The sequence below is a fragment of the Callionymus lyra genome, chromosome 1, assembly GCF_982586985.1.
Source record: "Callionymus lyra chromosome 1, fCalLyr1.hap1.1, whole genome shotgun sequence".
NCBI classification, from domain to species: domain Eukaryota; kingdom Metazoa; phylum Chordata; class Actinopteri; order Syngnathiformes; family Callionymidae; genus Callionymus; species Callionymus lyra.
This window is the reverse complement of record NC_141818.1, coordinates 28,173,478-28,197,268: the sequence shown is the minus strand read 5'-3', so window position 1 is coordinate 28,197,268 and position 23,791 is coordinate 28,173,478. Positions and strand designations below refer to the sequence as shown.

The 23,791-nt window shown below is 39.6% G+C and overlaps 2 protein-coding genes across 2 annotated transcripts; one reads left to right on the top strand and one right to left on the bottom strand.

Moving 5' to 3' along the window:
* Positions 1 to 2,610: 2,610 nt before the first annotated feature.
* LOC148088742 (uncharacterized) lies at positions 2,611 to 7,787 on the top strand. The gene is made up of 10 exons (XM_087779206.1): positions 2,611 to 2,694; positions 2,989 to 3,128; positions 3,206 to 3,356; positions 4,722 to 5,003; positions 5,090 to 5,113; positions 5,529 to 5,621; positions 5,694 to 5,724; positions 5,830 to 5,867; positions 6,135 to 6,169; positions 6,586 to 7,787. The coding sequence occupies exons 1-10, from the start codon at positions 2,631 to 2,633 to the stop codon at positions 6,667 to 6,669; spliced, it is 942 nt and encodes a 313-aa protein (XP_087635332.1). The 5' UTR covers positions 2,611 to 2,630; the 3' UTR covers positions 6,670 to 7,787.
* A 4,429-nt stretch (positions 7,788 to 12,216) lies between these two features.
* Positions 12,217 to 15,845, bottom strand: misp3 (MISP family member 3). Its single transcript, XM_087779196.1, has 3 exons — positions 14,721 to 15,845; positions 13,886 to 13,956; positions 12,217 to 13,121 (listed from the first exon to the last, which is right to left on the bottom strand). Exons 1-3 carry the CDS (start codon positions 15,706 to 15,708, stop codon positions 13,026 to 13,028), a joined length of 1,155 nt encoding a protein of 384 aa, XP_087635322.1. The 5' UTR covers positions 15,709 to 15,845; the 3' UTR covers positions 12,217 to 13,025.
* Positions 15,846 to 23,791: the final 7,946 nt, after the last annotated feature.

Here is a 23,791-nt window from a genome sequence, read left to right as displayed (position 1 = left end):
ACTTTCAGAGCAAAACAATACAGCACTACATGATCCTGTTCCACGACACTGCCATTTTACCCATAGTTCAGATCAATCCATTTCTTATTTTTTATTTATTTTATTTTTTCCTTATTTTTTACAACCATTGTTCGTCTCCCTCTCTAGAAACAGAGACATTTCACGCTTGAAAACTTATATTATAATACCCAAAATAATTTCTTAATAAACTTGATATGAAGATCACAAGCAAAAACGCCTTTTTAACCCAATAGAAAATATCTTACTGTAGTTGTCCGTAAAACTACTTTTAAATATAACTTGGTTTAGACTAAGTAAGCCGTTTTTACCATTTTTTTGCAGCGTAACCATACCCAAAAACTTGATTATTAACCAAGAAAGCGATTTTTAATCTAATTATTTAAATGATATCGGGCGGAGGTCACATGTCGTGGGTGTTGTTTTCCTGTCTTCTGCTTCCCCCCCTGGGGTGTTGCCGGACCCGTTTGTTCTTGTTCCTTTGTCAGGTGTAGTTGCAGGCAGACAAAAATGTTGATTCAACCGGTGTTTTTGACCCTAATTCTGATTCAAGCTTGTCTTGAACCAGTAATCAGTTGAGTGGAATGTTGATTGTGAATGTGTTGTATTCAAACGTTGTCCCGCTCTTAGATCAAACAAGTAAATTATACTTTATATTTTAGCAACTATACTTTTAGCATTAATTTAAGTATGGTGTATATGTATACAACAATTTTAATCCAACAAATCTTGCAGAAACGCCTCTATTAAATCAGGAGTGAAGGAAGTTTGTAGTCCGTGTGTTGCATTTAGCCAGGATTGACTTCACCTGATGAATCCGTGTCTGATCATCCTGGCTTGGCCTTTGTGCAACCAAGTAAGCCTGGTCACTCTTGTTTTGGATTCATCCAACCCAGGGTATTTCTGCTCGAGGTTTCTGCCTTCTAAAAGGAAGTTTTTCCTAGCCTAACCACACTGTGCTTTACTCAGTTGATCTGTTTTTCCTTTCTCAACTATAGTCTTACTTGAACTGTAAGGTGTCTTGAGATAACTTTGTTATGATAAGAAACTTTCAATAAAATTGAATTGTTACTATTATGAATTACTCGTAGTACGATCGAGAATAGAGACAGCTGTGAGAGAATTTAGAGAACTTTCACAGTGCTCACTGTGAGACTTAATTCTCAGGACATTTGAGAAGAATGAGAAAACCAATTTTGTCTTGATTAGTGCTCATTTATATCCAGGAGATGTCATCTTCTGTTCTGGGAAAACTCATCAAATCTGGCTTGTAGTGTGAGGAAATGTCAAATTGCGTGACTTATATACTCAAAGTGTGACACTTGGCAGCCCTGGTGGTAAGAGGCTAGCATACTTACATCTCTCAGTAATGGCATTATTATCACCAGTGAGCCAAACACTACAGCAACTACACAACCCTAGAAAATCCCCAAACCACTGAAAAAAGGGCAGACGTCTTAGCTCTCATGTAAAGCCTCTTACTGATGCTAGCTGAGAGAGGGGAGAAGATGATTGACATCTGAAAAATATGCATCTTAAAATATGTCTGTCTTTATCTATACTCTTAATATTTGTACTTTGTTATCTCTTTGCACTTTTTATTTGCTCTTTGTTCTTGCTTTCATAAAACTTGCTGTACCTTCTATCATCTGCTGTGTACTGGACTGTACCTCATTTTACAAGGAGATCTCCATAGGGATAATGTAGAATCTAAAACAACACTAAAATAACTGAATGCTGTCTGCATAGAAGTTGTGATACTACAATACACCTTTTTTAATACAGTGATGATTTTCTCCTTAAACTGCTTTCACACTTGCTGACCTGTGGGAGGAGATTAAAAAGCTGCGTTCAGCTCCAAAGCAATGTGTTGCTCACCGCTGGTCTAGGGATGTTTGTGGCGAATGATACATCCGTCCTCTGGTCACATCATCAATAATGTTCTTGGAATCATTGGGTGTTTCGAGTCTTTCTACATCCTACACCTTCATCCAGGTGACCCAACCGAGGCTGATCATAGCCGAGTTTGTGACCGGATGGCAAACCAGCTACAATGACTCCATCTTTTCTCTCAAAAGTTTCTTCCCACAGGACGGGATAATTTTTGTCATTTGAAGGTTTTCACAAAATCAACTGAGTGTAAGAATGCTTACACATTTAATTTTTGGACAACAAACAATTGAATACAGTGAAATAAGCCTAACTTGTTGGAAAGCCAAGGAAAGTCTAGGGCAGACACATTAAAGACATTTGTTATCTTAATCTCAAGCAAGCATCTTTTCAGCTATCTTTGAAAACATGGAGGAATATAGCTGCATTCCAAATGCTCAACCTTGCTAATGTCCCAAAATATAATAGGGTCCTTCTAACATATGCTGACACACTTGTTTTCATCTGTGTAAACAAGACATCGATGGGCCTCCAAAGCATCTGACCCAGAGAAGCCAAAAAAGGAAGTGTGTTTATAATAACTTCCCCTCAGAAAGCTGGCCTTCGAGAGGATGTGTTAAGAAAAAGAGGGGGAGGGAGGGGGGGAGGGAGGGAGGGAGGGAGGGAGGGAAGGAGAGAGAGACAGGTTGGTCTCTGGTTTAGTTCAACTCTCTGTGTCGAAGATGGAGGTTGTCATTGGTTTGCAATCTATTTGGATACTGCTCTTAAATTCTCTGCAGTTTTGGGGTGAGTGTCAACAACAATTTTATACTCGTTTGTTATGCTCTAATCGGAAAGTGAAATTGAAGCTAAATCATTCGAAGGGGCCCTTTTTAAAGCAAGGGGGAGACCACAGGGCAGGGCTAGGATGCTCATTCCTCTATTGTTCTAAATAAATGTTAATAAAAATCGTAAAAAAATAAAAATAAAGAGCAACTTTTTAACAAGAAGTATTAAAGTCGTAAATCATTGAAAATGGTCTCCTGACACTGTTCCCCACATGTCCTTATATGTCATGTCTTATTAAATTTATATTTTCAGGGCATCTTTCCGCATCCACATCCTCTCCAGCTCTGCCAGCAGCAAAACTTTTCTATTCCAGTCAGACAAACTCTCTTGTGTGCCAAGCCCCAAACGGCCAAACAGGTTTTGTGTTTATTCTCTACAATTTCACAAAAGAGGTATTTTATTACTTATATTCTAAGCTTTTTGATGTTACCCGTGTGACTTTTTTCAGTTCTTGTCGTCTTTATTTTAGGTGGACAGGACTGAGTTCAAAACAGCTGACAGTGAGGCTCAATTCATGGTGACGATCACAACTGGAAATGAACTATTCTGCTGTTGTTACCAAAACAATCGAGGAATCTACTCACCGTTCAGTCCCTACCTACAATTAAACCAATATGACGGTCAGTAGCACAAGAATGTTTTACTCATTTTGGTTTATCCGGGCATATGCTGGTGTTAGTTAGTTACAAGTCTTGCAGCCTACGGACACAAGGTCTGGTCATGTTAAAATTGGTCATGGGCTGCAACTGGCCCCTAGTTCAGTCCTAAACAAGACAAATGCATCTTCCATAAACATAAAATGTGTGATAAAATGCAAATATGTATGTCACTGCATCTCTAAAGTTTCAGCATTACGTAATAGTATTTGATAAAGAATATTTGCCCGCAGAAATGTTTTGAAATTGTAGACTCAAAATTTAACCCGCTTACCATTATTCAAGTGGTTATTGTCTAGAAGTCATACATAAATCCTCCACCAGGATAAAAGTTTGTTGAAAATACTGTTCCTCGGGAGAGGGGAGAGGAAAGGGACACCTCATTTAGTTGAAAAACACAGCAAAAAAATCCCCTCAGTTATCTCCTCTGAAGAGAAGGTAAAAATAAATATTTATAAATAAATTGATTAAACATATTTTTCCCAGCATGAGGCTGCATGTGGTACAATAAATACTGACATCCTCTCAAGCTGCTGGTGCAGTTGCTTGTCCTCAACTCCATGTGAGAGTGGCGGTTGTTACATCCTGCCCTTTTATATTGAAACCTCACACCCACACAGAGGTCTTCTGTCAGTAATAGTGGCATTTCTGAGTTTCCAACCCCGGATCACAACCAGGGCTTTTAACAGTCGGCCCACTGAGTTGGGGAGAAAATGGAGTATACCTGCTTGTATCGCGTCACCTGGACCATCTGCCTAGTTAACACATCCACCAATAGCGTAGTTCAAGTTTTCGTCAACAGAAAGAAGGAAGAGAAAAGTGTTTTCAAAATTGTTTGTTGGTTCATCCCTAACACAATAAAGAACATCCTCAGATAGAAAAACAAGTCTTCCTCTTGCAGCACACCTTACAGAAATTATGTAATCCCCTTTTTAGAAAAATATAAGAATATATTTATTATATTCTTATATTATATTTTTAATATTATTAATGCTATCCTGACAACCAAAGTGTTTTTCCACACCCCACAGTATGAGAAGTTAATCTAGCAAATTGCCAAAAAAAACATGCACTTTTCTAACCTTTTTTGTGTTCTAGTTGTTCACATATGACATTCCTGACATGGTGAAAATGTCTTATTTAAATGTATAATGACATTTAAACAATGTGCAATATGTGATTTTGAAAACTTTGCTTCCATAGGGTAGTTTTTTTTTTCTTCTTCCTGCTCTGCACCTCAGCCGACGTGTCAATGTCATTTCGGCTTGGATCTGATGAAAAATGGTTAAACCAAATGTATTCTTCAGCATCTTTCCCTCTCTCACCCAGATGTTCCTCCGACTCCAGTCCTTGTTTTAGAGCAGCTGATCCCTGTGTGGCATTTTCTCTGTACGGGGTCCCCAGCATACCCTGGGGCTGTTTTCTCTCTCTACTTGGAGGGTAACAATGCCCCCATTTCCTCTCAGCGAGCCCAGGTCTTCAATCATGAAGTCACTTTCCAGGTGCCAGTGCAGGACAGTCCAGTGGCTCTGTACCGCTGCCAGTACAGCACTGACTTAGGAGATAGATGGAGATCCTCGGCCAAAAGCCCCCCACTTGCTGTTGCAAGAGGTAAAAAAGAACTATGATTAAAGCACAAGGCGGATTGGCTTCTATTATTATTTAAAAACCTGCTGACTCAACATTTCTTCTTTTAGGAGTGACACCTGCAACAACCACAGGTAAATTCCACCACGCCAGAAAATCCTTGAGCACAATACCACAACAAATGTGATGAGGTTGAGAAGTGCACATCATAGACACATGAATGATCAACATTGATGACATTTAAAGAGTTAGTTCACCCCCAAATTGTTTCATTTTCTACTCACCCTCATGTATGTAAATGTATTGACAATAAACCACAAAGCACTGCCACAACCTTTGCTCAAATTTCCATTCATGTTTATATTAATCCTTTTGAGATTTATGCTAAAAACACACAATCCAAACAAATGATTTATCTTTGAAAGTTCTTTCCTGTGATTTCTGTAATGTTAGGTTTCTTAGAACGTGTAAAATGTTCTTTTCATTTCACATCAAACACTATCTTGTGAGTCATGAGAAATGTTTTTGTGTGTTCCAAAATGGCTCCAGGGATTGATTGGCCTGTAGTTTTGGGATCTTTTTCTGCTTCGGTCTTGTTTCTCTGTGCAATGGCAGTCGTGGTCGTGGTAATGCGCAGAAGAGGTATTTCAAACATTGTTCATAACAGCATTTTTAATAATCACCTTACCATCTTTTTATATTTTGTTTTCACAGTTAAGGCATCAGAAGAAGAAAATAAAAAAAGGTGGAACCTCATAGTAAACTTTTCATAAGATTTGTAAACTACGAAAATCACATTTGAACTTGTGTTCACCTAATGTGGACTGACATGGTTTATTTGCTTTTATAGACAGGAATCTCAATTCTGGAACTCTGAAACCAGTGTTGGTGAGTCTTTTCTTCTTTGACTCTGAAGAAACCTTGCTGTTTCATGATGAAATAGTCGGGTGAATCATTCAGCACAGTATTTGGGTCAGCCATGTGACCTGATTAGCAACATGCCATGAAGAAAGGAGAGCTACTGTTTAAGTTTAAAACACACAAAAATGACACAAACATGTCTAAACTGTTACTGGAAACCTTTCTTAAAGATCAACAAGAGTTAATCATTTTGATTCACTCATTCAGTAAACTGACATTGTTCTATCTTTTCAGACCTTAAACTCAGATGTTCAAGCAACACTTACCAGGTAAAAACTCCACTGTATCAGTCTGATAATCATGTATTCACATTAGTCGAGTCGTACAGGGTTTCCTATATTCAATAAAAATAAAGTTGCACATATTTGTTTGGTATTTTGTGCTCTGCAGAACATCAAACAAACATTTAAATGTTCTCCGTCGTTGGCTTTAAATTAACACAGGGCTCTTGTTTAAACTTAAAGAGAACAGATGCCAACATCACAGAGACAGGCTGAGGAGCAGTGCTGGCATGAACTACTAGTCTATCAGGATTTTTATTTAAACATGATGCTAATGATGGTAGATGATGGTAAGAGTTATGTCAGGACTCAGGTTTATGAAATCTGTTAGCCGCTTCTCGGAAGGGAGGGAAGTGTCTTGTAGGGTGTGTTAAAATCTTGTGTTTGTGTATGTTTTTGTAAAGGATTGGTCCGGTGGACAGACGAGTGGAGAAACGGCGTCCAGATCTTCACTGTGGAACTCGACTTTTACATCTCCATCCTATTAGATTAGAGACGAATGTCTAATCTGTGTAACAAATCTGGAATCAAACAGCGTGGAGCGAAGGTGCAGTTCCTGCTTGAAGAGTACTGTTACAGTTTGACAGGATGTGATGTTTGACAGGATATGATAGTTGACAGGATGTGATGATTGTTTCAACATCAGCCACTAAAACTAAATATAGTTATAAAGTTGTTTGTTGTTTTTATTCACAATAGACTATTTGACTCTCATTTAAATCGTTTTTTTTCCAACTATCTTTCAGATGAAGATATGTTCGACAAAGAGTTGTATATTTTGAGAAGAATATATACAGAGTGAATTTTCAAAGTAGCATTAGAAAGTGTAATACGATGCTATATATTTCCAGCAGAGGGCGCTACTAACCAATGGCATTTTTAAACTTATGTTCCGCAGCTCATTTGACTTATAACAAGCGTAACTGTATATACAGTTATCACCAGTTGAGTGTGGCACAAGACTGGGCACACCGCGAGGAGTGGTGAGGTTCGTGAGGCTGTGATCTGAAGTCAGATTTACACATTTGAGAAGTGAAACTAGCATCCTGTTTCAATATTCATTCAACAGCATGCAACTGTGCGTCATGTCAGCATTCCTCTTGACACCTAAAGGAACAAAAACGTCCTGCAAAGAACGCTTCATTTACAGAATTGGAAAGAGCACTCTTCTTGTATGTAATACATTTTTACTTTTAATAGGGATGTGTGCAGCATACTTTTTCTTTTTGTTGTCTGTTATTTTTTTCAAACTATGGATTAGGGTGCTATGATCAATTTTAATAAAGGTTGCTAACAAAATGACAATAAAAATATATATAATTTTTAACAGTTCACATAAGTCCCCCTTTATTTTTTATGATGGTAGAGAAGGCTCTGCAATTCAATTAGAGAACATAATCAATTTGTATTATATAGCAAAACGTTTCCCAAAAATGTTTATTATATTTTCTTGAATATAGAGAATAGAGGATGCGTGAAGATTTTTTTTTTTATCAGGACTTGTCAATATCTGTATGTATAAGACTGATGGAGAAATCTACCAACTGATGAGGTCCCTAATGTTTTGATTTCTGCTAAAGTGGCAAAGCCTTTGTAAAATAATCCATGATTGAAGCAAGTTAGGTCGGTTTTCTTTATACTTAATAAAATATTGTAAATAGATTATTGCTCTAAAAAGAAGACTATTTATGTTCAAATTAATTTTTTGCCTGCATAGTGCTTCACAACGCTATCTGGCAGGGCATGGCCCTACCTATTGTTTTTACACATGACACAACTAAGAATATAATAATATATAATAAAGAATATGATAAGATAACACACAAAATAAGCAATAGAAAAACAGAAGCAAGCGCTAATGAGTCATTATTTTCTTTAGTGAGCTGTCATCAAACAAATCACCAGATTTAAGTGTGAGTTCATTTTTAAACCCACATCATATCCATGGCTGCACCTTTACCTTCCCAATTACTTCACAGATTAAAGCATTTATAATAATTCCTAAAAGAAGGTTATGAAATGTTTCTTTGTGTGGGTGTGTTAAAACATAATGCTGATTGAATGTTTTTTACTTAGATGCTTCTTTCTCTGCTTTTTCAGCACTCAGCACTAAGTGTTTTCATCTATGACACTAATACACTCTTGAATGCACACAATGGCGCCAGCTATCCTTCAGGAGCAGTCAGGGTTAATTAATCTTGCTCAGGGACACAAAGAAATTATCATATCCAGAGCTGGGATACAAAATGTTGGTTAGAAGTTTAAACTTAGAAGAGAATATATCAACTGGTTTGATTAGCACCCCCACTTCTTGTAGTGCTTACACCTCACACTGTTCCAGCTCTGGTGTGTGGTTGTTATGCATAGCATCATGCATTTCAGTCACTTATGCTACATAATATTTTAAGTGAGCATGACGAGGCTGTATTCATCATCGATTAAATCACATTATACTGCATTTCCCGACATCTGTTGTCCGTAGATAATGGCATAGACTTTTTATAATGGAAGACACTTCATTTGTTTTACTTCTAACTCATATTGTATGCTGGGCTATTCAAAACAAGACATTTTTATATCATAACCCTCGGGTTAACGCTGCTTACACCCCGGTTTCTTTGCATCGGGTCAAAACGGACCAAACAAAGTATAGGAGCCCCCCGCCACGGCATATGTATTTCTGGAAGCAAGGTAGGTCGTTCACCTTGATCCAGAGATAACACAAGGGTTTATTCTTTTTTTTAAAGCTATTTACAGACCAGTGTGTTGGATCATTTAAGCTAACATGAATCCAAAACTCTTCTCTTTTCCACACAACATCACAGATGCTCCTGCTAAACAACAGTGGCTTTGTGGTTTCTCTTCTTTTGTATGCTGAGCTGGAGTGACGGGAGAAAAAAGGTTTGAGTTAAAGATTTGTTTTTCAATGACAGAAAAATCTTGAAAACGCTGGTTGAATTCTGTCACGAGAGATGCAATCACAGACACATATTTCTCATTTTTAGCAGAAAGGTCGGCGTTCAGATAAGCAAACTTGATTTCAGACAGCACAGGGAAGTGTGCAACATTGAAGCTTCGTAGTTGTGTCTCAAACAGGCGGAGCTTTACACAGAAGGCTTTCATGTGCGCATACAGGTGTGGCACCAGCTGATCTTTGCCTTGTAGGTTCTTATTCAGTGTATTCAGATGTTGAGTAAGATCTACTAAAAATGCTAGGTCTGCCAGCCACAGAGAGTCACTCAGTTCAAGAAGAGGTCGGCCCTTCTTTTTCAAAAACTGGTCGATTTCTGATCTCAGCGAATAAAACTGCTGCAGCACATAGCGACGGCTGAGCCAGCGCACCTCAGAGTGGTAGAGTACATCCCCGTATTCAGCATCCACGTCAGAAAGGAAAGCTTGAAATTCTCTGTGGTACAGTCCTCTAGCTCGAATTATGTTGACTGTTTTTACAACAGTGTTCATCACATCGCCCAGCTGGACAGTCTTGGCACACAGTGCTTCTTGGTGGATTATACAATGCATTTTCACAGCCTCACCGCGGCTCTCTTTTACTTTGGCGCAAACCATCGATGCCATTCCTTTGCGATCGCCTGTCATGGCCGGAGCTCCATCCGTTGTTACTCCACAGAGCTTGTCCCATTTAAGCCCCATCTTTTCAATGGCCTCTGACACAGCTTCAAAAATATCTCTACCCGTCCTTGTGCCTTTAAGGCTAATCATATCAAGCAGCTCCTCCGTACAGCAAAAATTATCATCTACTCCCCGCAAAAAAATGAACAGTTGAGCGGTGTCTGTAGCATCAGTACTCTCATCGCATGCTATCGAGTAAAAATCAAAAGCACACGTTTTGTCTCTCAGTTGAAATGTCAAGTTAGCTGACAAGTCCTCGATTCTCCTCACCACTGTATTTCTGGATAAGCTTACGTTGTTGAAATCCTGAGCTTTCTCCGGGCACATTATTTCTGTGACTTTGATGAGGCACTGCTTTACGAAATCACCGTCTGAGAACGGTTTGCCATGCTGGGCAATAAGCTTAGCAACTTCATAGCTTGCTATTGTGGCGTTTTCCTGTATTTTGTTAGAAAAAAAAAACGTTGTTGAGCTTGCAGGCTAGCTGCCATTTGCTTGACTTTCTGTGCTCTTTCGGCACCAGTGTACGATGTGTAGCTCTGATTTTTGGTCTCATAGTGCCGACGAACATTATAGTCTTTCATCATAGCAACATATTCATTACAAATCAAACAGACACACTTTCCGTTGATTTCTTTGAAAAAATAATCTTTTTCATTTGTTTCCACCATGTTTGAAATTTTCTACACTCACTTGCTCATTTTCGTTTCTTTGGTGCTGCCATTTCTGGTGACTCGCGGTAAAAGTTTTTCTTTGCTTAATTTTGTTTAGTAGCTGTAACAGTTGCGAAGCACTGTTTCCATGGCTGGCTCCATCTAGTGTTGAAACTGAGAAGTGCAACAGAGTGACAATAAAAACTGGACCGTGGGCCGCAGTTGGCCTGCGGGTCGTAGTTTGGACACCCGTGACCTAGAGTCACAGTACCCTCCTCTGGTGCAGAGACAGACTGTGACCACTAGGACAATCAGGAAGTGGACACCAGCTGTGGAGGACACTATCAGAGACTGCTTTGACACCACAGACTGGAATGTGCTGCTGAAGTCACATGGTGAGGACATCGAGGGTCAGACACACCTTCTAAAGTATTATTTAAATTTCTGCTTAGCTGTTGTCCCCAATAATAAACAGTGAAGCGATGCTTGAGGGAGGCGAGGAACACCTACAGGAGAAGTTTTGAAGAGAAGCTGAACGGGGAACAAATAAGAGAGGTCTGGGATAGTGTTAAAACCATCACTGGTACATGACTCCAGGTACATGATGTACTCCGGAAGATTTGTCCAGGGAAGGCTGCTGGTCCTGACGAGGTGTCTGCTCGGCTGCTAAACACCTGCACTGCTGAAGTAGCTGAGCCGCTCCGGCATATCTTCTACCTCAGTCTACGGCTGGGGAAAGTACCAACCCTATGGAAGACTTCCTGTATCGTTCCAGTACCGCAAAACTGACTTCACAGCTGATGAAGACACTGGAGCGGCTGGTCCTGAAACGTCTTGGGCCACAAGTTCAGCCCGCACACCCCTTGCAGTTTGCCTACCAGCCCATTGTTAGTGTAGAAGATGCCATCCTTCACCTCCTGTATTGGACCTACTCCCACCTGGATAAAAGAAGCGGCTCCGTGAGGATCCTGTTCCTGGACTTTTCTAGCGCCTTTAACACCATCCAGCCCACCCTGCTGCAGTACAAATTGACAAAGATGCATGTGGACCCTGGCCTGATCTCCTGGATCTTTGACTATCTCACTGATCGACCAACAGTATGTCAGGCTAAAAGACATCATGTCTGACACTGTGGTGTGCAGTACAGGAGCACATCTCTTCACTATATACACACTTCAGACTTATGCTACAACTCCGAGCTGAGTCTCATCCAGAAGTAAGCGGACGACATTGCCATTGCTGGATGCATCAGCAGCGAGGATGAGTACAGGAGTCTGATACATGACTTTGTGGACTGGAGTGAGAGGAACCACTTGCAGCTGAACACCTCAAAGACCAAAGAGCTGGTCTTGGACTTTGGGAGGTCCAGGAAAGCCACGTCCAGAGTCCATCAGAGGTGACGAGGTGGAGATAGTTGACAACTATAAGTACCTCAGTTCTATGCTGTGGTGTGTTAGAGGCCTGGCTCTTTGGTTGGCATGAAGCTGGACTCACTGGTGATAGTTGCAGAGAGGAGATCACTGGACAAACTACTGTCAATCATGGATGGATGCATGTTGCTGTATGCTGGAAAAACAATTTCCCGAAGGAGATCTCCATAGGATCAATAAAGTTTATCTAATCCATCCATCTGTCTGTCTCTCTGTTGGTCTGTCGGTCCGTAAAAATGATCTTTGTTGTGTTTCTGCACTTATAGACCTTCAACTATTCTTATTATTTTCGTGTGTTTTAACATAAATATTTATCAACTCATTTGAAATCAAGAACATCTTTATTTTCCGACATGATCATTTTATTATTTCATGAAAAAACAAGCAGATGCACTGACAGAAGACAGAGTTTAATCATATGTATGTGCATTGCGTGGGTGAATAAAGAAGAATGAAGTTTAACTCTAAAAAACATTAGGTAATCACAAACACTTCTGTTATATATTTTACTCAATACAAATTGCCCTCACAAAATGTCATATCTGATTGATTTCGGTTGTTTTATATGCCTGTAATAAAGTTTGAGACAGAAACTGCTGACATGTTTCTCTATAAGTGTCGGCCTCTATCTGTGCCACACTAAGCACATTCCCGGTGCGATTGCAGTGATAACATAATTACTTTGATCAGATTGTAATCTTGCTTTGACCGGTCGAATAAACAGAATTGAAAGAAGCTAGCAGTTATAGTTCGATTCATGTAGATCACAATTGTGCACAGCAGCAGTCGCTTCAATGTGAATGTAATCTAGTTCAATAGTGTAATAAGATCATAAAATGTTGTCAAGAACACTGATTAAGTGTCTTGGTGGATTTAGAAGAAAGGTTTCTCTTCAGTCTATATCCTGAGCTCATGAAGAAGCAGGTTGAGTCCTCCTTCTTTCTTCCTCCGTCCTCCCTGAAGTACATTTCATTCTTGTCCAGCTTGGATCTTTCCTTTTTCCTAATTACAATTTCCAGTCAATCCCTTTTCATCCTAGCTTCCAGCTCTTCCATTAACCCGCACATCGGCTAATGAAATCACTGATCACTTCCACTTAGAAACTTGTTATTTCCCTCAACTTAACACTCCTCAGTTCTCGTCCTCGCTGTGACGGAAGACCAGACCAGATTCCCATCTCTCCACAAGGGGAGACTTCTGTCTGTAGGGAGTGGGGTCCTGACGGGTCTAGAAAAAGACAAAAAAATTAGGTGATACAGTTACAAATGGAACATTTTATATTTCTCACATCTCTGGGTAAGCTTCGTTAGAATTTGTCAATTCTCTCTCTGTTCTCTGTTAATGATGATCAAGATGACACTCCCATTCCTACAAACACACACACACATTCACATGCACACTCATGATGATGATGATAACACACATTGACTCACTCTCACTTGGCTGGCTGCCTTCATGTCCTATCAGTGAAGATAAGCTTCGTGCTGCATGTGCAACTATTATCAGATCTCAATAGTCCGTATTACAGGTTCATAGATCCAAGCAGATGTGGACAAGTATGTTTTCAGTGGGGCCGCTTTCACCATCATGAGGGGTCAAAAGAAAAATATAAAGATGAAGGGGAATAAAGTATGTACTCTGTAACAATTTAAAATAAAATGGTGAATTACAAAATGATAATAAAACAGGGTAGTTAAAAAAATATATTCTTGTTTTGCCAACATACAGTTTTATATCGCTATATTTATTTAAACATTTAAAGTGGCTGACACCGGCCTCATGAGTGAAAGATAAATTACAGGGAGTGGGTCAAATGTGAACGCCGGGTGGCATTTGGTCCAGATCCAAGAGTAAATAATATGAGTGGATTCAATTTAAGAGCCACTGAAAAGTTTTCTATATGAATAAATGAATAGTTTTGTCCGTCTGTCAGTAACAGAAAGTGTCTAGCACTAGTTTTATACTCTTATTTTCATGTAAACATAGCTCACCTTCTGGGTCATCTTCACCTCTGCTGGCTGGGCTGGGGGCCACACACCAATCTTACCTACGGACTTGGGAACTTAAAAAAAGACAAGAATGAGTCAAACCTTCGGTTGGAGTTGAACTTTGCACCGAGCGCAATAAAACATAAATGTTCAAGCTACTCTGAGGGAGCAGCAGACGGAAGTATGAATAACTGTTGTACAGGAATGTTCAATGGATTAACAGAGAGTGAGTTTGGGGTTTCTGATGTTTGATTGATTATCTGCGTCATTTATGAGAGACTCGCCCAAAGAACTTTAACGAGATAGGGAATGACAAAACTAACAGCAAGTGCTCTCGACTTGCTCAGGTATTTGAAAAAGGGAAAACAACAAGAGACAAAAGACAACAAAAGTTGACAGATATTTCATATGAATGCATAATTACTTACAAATTGTGGAAATTACTTAAACATGTATTGAGTGAAGCATGGTCAATTAAATACTTAGCATCCAGTCTTCTTGAGGTCATTATTAAAGGAATTGTTAACTTGTACGATTTATTATTATTTATATATTATTTATATTCTTATATAAACTGTAGTGTGTCTTGAGATAACTTTATTATCATATGACACTTTAAATGAAATTGAATATTTATTCTTTCTTAATTCTGCCTCAGAGTCAAACAACATTTCTTTGACTATGTTTAAATTAAGTGTAACACTACAACTCCAGGGGGGAATTCATTAGATTCAGAAATATATTTTTTAATTTTTTCATTGCCCCACCACTGATATTCATTTGACAACACATTACATACTCTGAAGTAATCATCATAAAAGCCACTATACAGACTAACCTGCTGGGTTTCTTTCCTTTGATAGCGGGACGTTGAAATCCAGATAAGTCTGTCCATTCAGTGTTGACCCATAAAGGCTGATCCTCTGCCTATGAAGCTCTCTCTCCCTCTCCTGAGTTTCACGGATGTCCTGCTCCACTTTAATCCCGTTTGTGGATGGACGGAGCTTGAAAAACGGATTCTCTTTTGGTACTATCTCTTCAAATGCTTTCTTATTTTCCCACTCTTTATGCCAGACTTGTCCTAAGTCTCTGGTTTTGGAAACATGTATCGTTCCGGAGTCCACGGTGTAGGTGTGGAGCGTTTTTTTTTTTGGGACAGTCATGTTGTTTTCCATGATGATCACCCTGCTTGTGCTTTCAGAGTAACCTAGCCCTCGATGAGAAGCTGAAGGCATCTTGGCATTGTTGGGAGCTTTGAACAGTGCGATTTGCTCGATACTTTCTCTACTGTCTGACGAGTCGCTCGAGGATGTCTGTGATGAAGAGTCATCGCTGCTAGATGTCCAAGTCATCTTTTTACTTTGACCAGAGATGGTCGAAGAGGCCAAGTCGCTTGGTGCTTGGAAGGCTTCGAAGATCTGCTTCTTTTCTTTCAGCTGTCGGACAGTGCCTTTGTCGTAATATCCAGGAACTTTACCAAGCTTGACCAGATCTAGCTCCCGCTTTGTCTCCTCATGGATTTCATGCTGCATCTTCTTCCCTGCAAACAGTCGCTCTTTACCTTGAAACTGCTCGGAGTTGAAAGTTGCCTGGTGGAAAATGTTTTTCTGTGACGGGATCTCGACATACTGGATGGATGCTATTGGATTGGGAAGCCCTCTAGATCTTCTTAGGCTCTTCTCACGCTCGATGGAGTGTCGGATCTCCCTTTCAATGGGCGTTTCCTTGGTTGTTTGAGTGTTGCTAATTTCCAGATCGCTGCTGGATGAAGAGTCTGCAGACGAACTGCTATCACTTTTGCTGTCGTCAATCAAGTTCTCCATCATCAGGGGTTTGAAAACCACTCCTGTCTTTTAGCTCCGGACAGACGTGTTTATGATGGAGGTTAGTCTTCAAGCAGTCTTTTGTCTTCTTTATCCCGATCCTTGACTGACGGGTTTTCTCCCTGTGGCTCTGTCCTCCACACTGCCCTGCCTTCCTCTCACTGTGGTTTCATAGTCCTGGTGAGTTGTCCCGCCCTTGTTGGACGTCTCTATGGCAACAGGTGACAAAGGTGCAGGGCTCTGGCAAAGCACCTGTCGTGCTGCTTCCTGGTTCTCTCCCATGGGGTTAAACTCAGATTGGATTAGTGGAAACAGTTCCCCCTGGTGGTCAGTATGAGACAGTTTGCACTTTACCTCCATGAACAAGAAGTCAAGGTGACATCCCATATTTGTGGTCATGACGCTCAAACAGAACTGGTGAAAGTGGTCGCTCATGAGTGACTATCAAGACATTCCTCTTCCTGTTCTTGTTTGTACATTTTTGTTTTGGGCCTTGATGTTAGGCTGACCTGGAATATGACTTGCAGCAGCATATCTGCTTGACTGGTGTTTGTCTGTCTGTTATTTTAGAAATTGATCACAACGACTCACGATGATAATTAATTTGGTTCATTGCACAGAGTTTTACAAAAACAGTTGTTAACACAATTAAACATGTACAACAATAATTAGTAATCTTATGTGGCGTAATTTGGAAACTTTGATTATGTCTCTCTTAGTCGTTTTGTTAGAGGTTTTTTGTATTTATTTGGAACAAAATAATCTTCTTAGCTTCATGACACAGTCAAGACACTCTACTCTCCCATGGACTCTCCATATCCTGAGAATGAGGTTGTGCACCCACAGATTGAAAGAAAAGCAAGTGTTAATAGGATCACTGGTAAGGTTAGCATGTTTAATTACACAATTAATTTACATTAAAGACTTTTGCTTAATTAGCTGAATTTTTTTCTTCCTACTATTTTTATCCTTAATCAAAGACGTGCGATCAGGGGAGGCAGAAGAGGCAGAGCCTCACCTCTAAATGTTCAATCCATCACAAACTGGGTTGACACATGCAATTGGTGCGTGCTGGTTGCCGTATCTCTGAATGTGGCCAATATAATGTTTGCAGATATCATCATTTGTCCTGATTTTCCACAGTCTGGCTAATGTCTTTAATTATTAAATATTGATGTTTTTAAAGTTTTAGTTTTGCTGATGGGAAATAAAGCTACAGTGAAAAGGCACAGGTTTAGGCAGATATTACTCTGCCGCACTGAAAGGGGTAAGCTAACGGGTACCCGTTTGGGTTTATATATTTGTGATTCTTTCCCTAGTTATATCATTGATGAGAGACGTGCGGTGAGGTTCATAGTTGATGAGGACCGACTTCTTTCGTTTTTCCTCCAAGGTGGATCTGGTGTGTGGCATTCATCAAGTTCCGGTCCGTTCCGATGACTTTCCCAAGAATGCAGTGATAACCCATTTTGGACTATTTGAGGTCAAAAACATTATTTAATCTCTGAGAGTCACCACACGGACACCAAGACCGATCTGACTTCGACACCATGTGAAGTGGCGAGGCATAAGAACGCCTCACTATCCCCAAACGCTCCATTGTAGCGAAATCCGCCTTCAGCAGTAGCTGAGTCAAGGTGTCGCGTGTGCAAAAACAGGCAGCCCGACAGTGGAAATAAAGTGCTTTACGCCATGTCTAATAACAGTAATAGATAACGCTGGAGTAGTCAGAGATGGAAAATCAGCCAATAAACTGAGAAAAACATCACCTGAGGACTCGCAGCAGTGCCCATGACTCACCTGGCTCCTTTACGTAAAATAACAGAAGCAACAAGAACTCATGGCTCACGCACGCTACCTTTCAGTGTGGCACAGTACTTTTCCCCACAACCTTTGCCTTTTCACTACGATTTGATTTCCCATCATATTAAACTAGATATGTCTCATAAACTTTAATGGTTAAAGACATTAGCCAGGCTGTGGACAATCAAGGCAAATAAAGGTATCTGCAAACATTATATTGGCAACATTCAGGGATACAGTACCCAGAGCGCACTAATTACATGTATCAACGCAGTTTGTTATCGATTGTGCATTGACAGCATGTCCCTGTCATTGTTTATATATATATTTGATCCGGCCCTCTGCTCCATGTTGAGTGAGGATGAGGTGGCACAGGCCAGATCATTGATATGGACTCTGGAAGGATCAGAACAGTTTGATGAGAACAAGTCAAATCATGCGAGTAAATGTAACCCAAGTGTGCCGCAGTAGATAGTTCAACAGTAAATATTTTCTGAGTTAAAGTCAATATTGCCAAGATTATTTGTGTCAACTCCAGTGTGCAACTTTTAGTTTAATGTAATGAGGCCATAGTTGAGCTTTTTCTCTATAGAACATTATTTGGGGGCCTGTTTGCAAACATCACTCTTCTATCAGTCTCACTAGTGAAAAAAGCATGAATGCTCCTCCCCAGATGCAAAACTAATAGACTCAAGGACTCATTCATTCCTCGTGCTAGTAGCCTGTTTAATTCTGAGTTTAGGGGCAGGAGTTGAGCGAAAGTATCTTGACATTCTGTCTTTGTTATTTGTCTTTGATCTATGTTATTTTTCGTTAGACTTAGATTGTGTCCCTTGTTCTTTCTTTTTATTTCTCTTTGTTCTTGTTCTTATTTTTATTTTTATGAATAATCGTCTGTACTCCTGATCGACCAATAAAGTTCTACCTAACCTTACCTAACCTAACCCCTGGAATTTTATAATCAGGCGCAATAACCAGAGTTTCAGTTTTGTCCACATTTAGCTGCAAAGTGTTTTCACTTTATTTCTAGCAAGCAATTGACTAAGCTGTTCAGCCTCTGGGGCTCAGTTGGATCAAATGAGCAGTAGTACTTAGTAAAGCCCCAATATGTTATATTGAAAACTACCCCTGTTGTCAGAACTCTGTAACTCAAATGTTCAAACATATTCAAACCTAGATCACTTTTTTTTTCTTCACATATTTTCAATTACATCGTTTTTGTCTAGCTAAGAGCTATCAGTGGTAATAATTCCCTAGAGAAGTAAATCATCTATATAATCATCAAGAATAATGTTTATTTAGTGGAATAAATTAATGCATTTAAACCATTTTTATCATCATCTTATCACTTTTCTTCTTTTGTGTCTACGCCTTTCGGACAAAGAGCCAGAGTTTCTGGAGTTTCATAACCTTAGGTATAACTCAAGTCGGAATTGTGGAGCTGTTTGTTTCTTTGGTGTTCATTAACTGGGAATCTCCAGCTGACCTTTGTCCTGGACATTGTAAGACAACAGCTCAGTAGGGATTCGTGGTTTGGAATAGACCGCTTCAGAAGTGTTTCTCTGAATACAACCATGATTTTTTTTTTTATTCCAAGTTTAGTGAATAATTTGAATGCTTAAATTGAATATTAGTTATTTATTTGAAAATTATGTTAAAATAAAAAACATCTACAAAAAAATACTTCATCCCCTCTGCAATTACCATCCTGAACAATAGAAAATTAACACTCTGCTGCTTTTTAACATCCCCTCCAATCTTTTTTTTTAGCATGACTGCACAACATTTTTGTTTCTAATGTTTGTTTTTTTCAAAGTGTTTTTATACAAGCCTGTGAAAGACAAATTATTGTCACTAGTAACAGACAATAACGTTTATTCATCCATCCAGCCATCCAGCCATCCAGCCATCCAAGTTCAATATATACAGTCAATTTGGTAAGTATTCACACCCCTTCACTTAAACCACATTGTGTTTTTTACTCATTTCAAAGAGATTACGTATTTATTCATCAATCTGCTCACAATACCACATATTAATTTAGCGGAAAACTTTTTTCCAATATTTTGTTAATTGAAAAAACACACAAAGGACACTGAAATCTCACTTATACATAATTATTCACACACTTTGCTGTGGCCCTCGAAACCAAGCTTAAATGTTGTTTCATCTGATTGACCTTGATATGTTCCTACAACTTTTTTAGAGGGCACGTCAAATGATTTGATTGGACATGATTGGGAGAAGCACACATACAGTTTGTCTGTCATCAGATCTGAGCTCAGAAATCAGACCTTTACAGGACAGTTTCCAGAAAGAAGCCTCCTCAGTGAAAGGCACATGAAAGCTTGGAGTTTTCCGTAATGCACCTGAAAGACTAGGGATCCATGACGAACAAGATTATAAGGTCTGATTAAACTTAAATAGAAATATTTGGCATGAATGCCAAGTGTCACGTCTGAAGGCAAACAGGGACCACTCATCACCTGACTAATATCATCCCTTAAGGACATAAGGACAGAGGTCATTGTTGCCATCCATGACGTTTTGCTGGAACATTTACACTCAGATTGAGCCTTGAACTTGTCCAGCTCCTCCTGCTACCCCTGACTCAGCAGGTAAAGGTCCATTGAGGTATGATTTTGGATGCTCAGGTACAACGCCAGACAGTCCTGAGAGGATGTGTGCGCCAGGAGGCTCAGCTCCATTTAGGTTAGGTATAACTTTATTGAACGAAATTGTTTTTTTCCGAATTATCCACAGCAAATACAGCAATTTTTTATTAAAAAATAATCAAAATAAAATAAGAATAAGACCGAAGAGAAATAAAGAGAAAGAACAAGATGATACAATCTAAATCTAAAGATAAAGATAAAGAACATAAATCAAAGAAAAATAACAAAGACAAAGAATACAAAGATTAACATAGAACAGAACATCATGATACTTTTACTCCACTCCTGCCCTCGAACTCAGAATTGTACAATTTAATAGCCCGAGGAATTAATGAGTCCTTGAGTCTATTTGTTTTGCACCTGGGAAGTAGCATTCGTGCACTCATTCTGCTTCTCTGCTCACTGATGACAGTGCTGAGAGGATGACTGTCATCATCCATGATGGACAGTAGTTTGTCCAGTGATCTCCTCTCAGCAACTGTCACCAGTGAGTCCAGCTTCATGCCAACCACAGAACCAGCCCTCCTGATAAATCTGTTCAACCTGTTGACACTCCTCTTGGACACATTCCCACCCCAACACACCACAGCATAGAACAGGACGCTGGCCACTACAGACTGGTAGAACATGCAGAGGAGCTTCCTGTAGATGTTAAATGATTGAAGCCTCCTCAGAAAGTACAGTCTACTCTGAACTTTCTTATATACATGGTCTGTGTTGCAGGACCAGTCCAGTTTACTGTCCAGCCACACGCCGAGGTACTTATAGTTGTCAACTATCTCCACCTCGTCGCCTCTGATGGACACTGGACGTGGCTTTGTCCTGGACCTCCTTGGTCTTTGAGGTGTTCAGCTGCAAGTGGTTCCTCTCACTCCAGTCCACAAAGTCACTTATCAGACTTATCTTTACATGTCCTTGCTGATGTCCCTGATGCATCCAACAATGGCAGTGTCGTCAGCATACTTCTGGACGAGACTCAGCTCTGAGTTATTGCAGAAGTCTGAAGTGTAGATGGTGAAGAGGAGAGGGGCCAGTACTGTCCCCTGAGGTGCTCCTGTACTGCACACAACAGTGTCAGACGTGATGTCCTTCAGCCTGACATACTGTGGTCGATTAGTAAGGTAATCCGTAATCCAGGAGACCAGACCAGGGTCCACATGCATCTGTGTCAATTTGTCCTGCAGCAGAGTGGGCTGGATGGTGTTGAAGGCACTAGAAAAGTCCAGGAACAGGATCCTCACTGAACCGCTTCCTTTATCCAGGTGGGAGTAGGTCCGATGCAGGAGGTGAAGGATGGCATCTTCTACACCAACTGCTGGCCGGTAGGCAAACTGCAGGGGGTCTTGCGCGTGCTGTGCTTGTGGCCTGAGGTGTTTGAGGACCAGCCACTCCAGTGTCTTTAGTCCTTCAGACTTGCCCCTGCCACAGTGAAGTTCAGCTGGTGTTAGTCACACCAAACCTGAATGGAGTTCCTGAAATAACAAGTGACACTGCCTCGTCTTCTTCATCCGCCTGAACTTCAAAAAAGCCAAATCGGAATGAGAACAGAGACAAGTTCCAGAATAACAAACAGAGTCAGACTTCAGTTTTTTACCACCAGCAAGGAGCGGAGAGGCCAAGTGCAAGGCTGGTCCCAAACCACTGAAGGACCTCTCTCCTTGTTGGCTTTTTATTACATATTTCAGATGACGACTCAGTACAAACAGTCGGTTCATTTGTTGCTGGACGCAGCCAGCGCATTGTCATCTCCTGCATGCTGAGTTAAGTTACCTTATCTTGCTGAAGGTCACTGTCTTAATGCACAAACTGTCATTTCTCTGGAAAAGAAACTCTAACGGGGCACATTCCTTCCAGCTCATTGTGAGTCGCAGTAAGCATGACTACATGTTTATTGTGATAAAAATATAAGCAACATAAATTCTTCAACAACATCTTAAGGAGAGACTCTCACCTCAACGACTTGACAAATTTGTCCATTTAAATAAAGGTCTCCAGGACATTTTTCAATTTCACAATCATAAGACTGAGTCACTAAGCAAATATCATATATTTGTTGATGCTGTTTAAGCATCACGGTCAAACACACGTTTTGTGTACTGACTCCTTTAAGAAACATCTTAAGACGTTTTTATTTGTTCAGGCTTTTCCTTGATTTTCTGGAACTCCAACGCTTTGTGACCCTGGTCTGGAAAAGCGCAATGTAAATAAAAATTACTTACTTACTTACTTAAGGTAAAACTTTATTAAAAGATAAAACTTTACTTACTTACGTATCCTAAAATGTTGTTACATTTACAGATCATAAATTATTTAAACACAGTAAAACCTTTTTCCAAAGAGCCAACATGATTCTTCAATCCTGGAACTTTTTTTTTAAATTTCACTTTATGTTTTTTGGAAGGATTACGCAATGTGCTTGTTGGTATAGGTGTGTGAACCATTTATTTTCCCGCACACTTGAAAATACTTTATTGAAGGAAAAAAATTCATCCATGTTGGATGCTTGCTTGACACATTATTTAACATAGAGGACATGTGCAATTGAGACCCCAGGGCAAATCCAGAACACATTGACGAGACTAAGTGAGCTATTAGGCTTGGGTGTTCCTTGTTTTCGTACCTGAGAAAGTTTATGTGGACAGGAAAATATCTTTTTGAGATAAGTGGTGCGAGATAAATGGGCAACCTATGTAAGAGGTTTAAGGCTAAAAGTAAATCTATGAGGGGCCACAGAGGGCCCTCGGCCAGAACTTGGAACATAGCTGTTATTCAGCATTGTAGACTTTAATTAAAAATTTTGCAGGATGCAAATATGAATTCCATAATTGAGAAATGAAAAGAGGAAGGTAAGAGTTTATTCAGAAGAGTAAAAACAGATTTCAAAACATGAAAATAAAAAGAAAGCATCAGTTTGATTTTTCATTTAAGGGCAAATTGATCTTTTGCTTGGTGTCAAGTTCTTTTTCACAACCATATACCAATGTTCCCGTCTTCATTAAAGTTCATTCCTCCTTCTTATTTTACATTTTTATAGATACAATTGTAAATATCTAGTGGTAAGAAAGTGACATGTTGAGGGTTAAACAACTTAAGATGGTTGTTTAAGGTAGCACATGATTTCTGGGTTAGGAGTTTCAATTCAAATGATTTTAAATGTCAAATCATATTGAAGTAATAACCAGACACTTTACAGATTAAGAGCGATAGAGTTATAGGAGAGGTGTTTTTTGACCTCAAGAAAGCATTTGATACAGTGAATCATTCTGATATTCTTACCAAGCTCTCAAAATGTAACTTCTCTCAAAACGCTGTGAGCTGTATTGAATCATATCTGCATGATCTGTATCCGTTAACAACTGAAGATCTCTTAGGCTAACCTCAGGGGTCAATATTAGGCCCCCTTTTATTTAGTCTTTATATTAATGACTTGCTCAATGTTTGTCCTGAAACTAAATGCTTAATGTTTGCAGATGACAAAGTTTTCTGTGTTTACCACCTGATTATCATTTGTAATGTTCTCAGTGAAATGATCAATATTTTGTGTACACAGGCAATATAAACCTGATCCTGCCAAAACTGAGACAGTGATGAGCTGGCAGGTTCACACT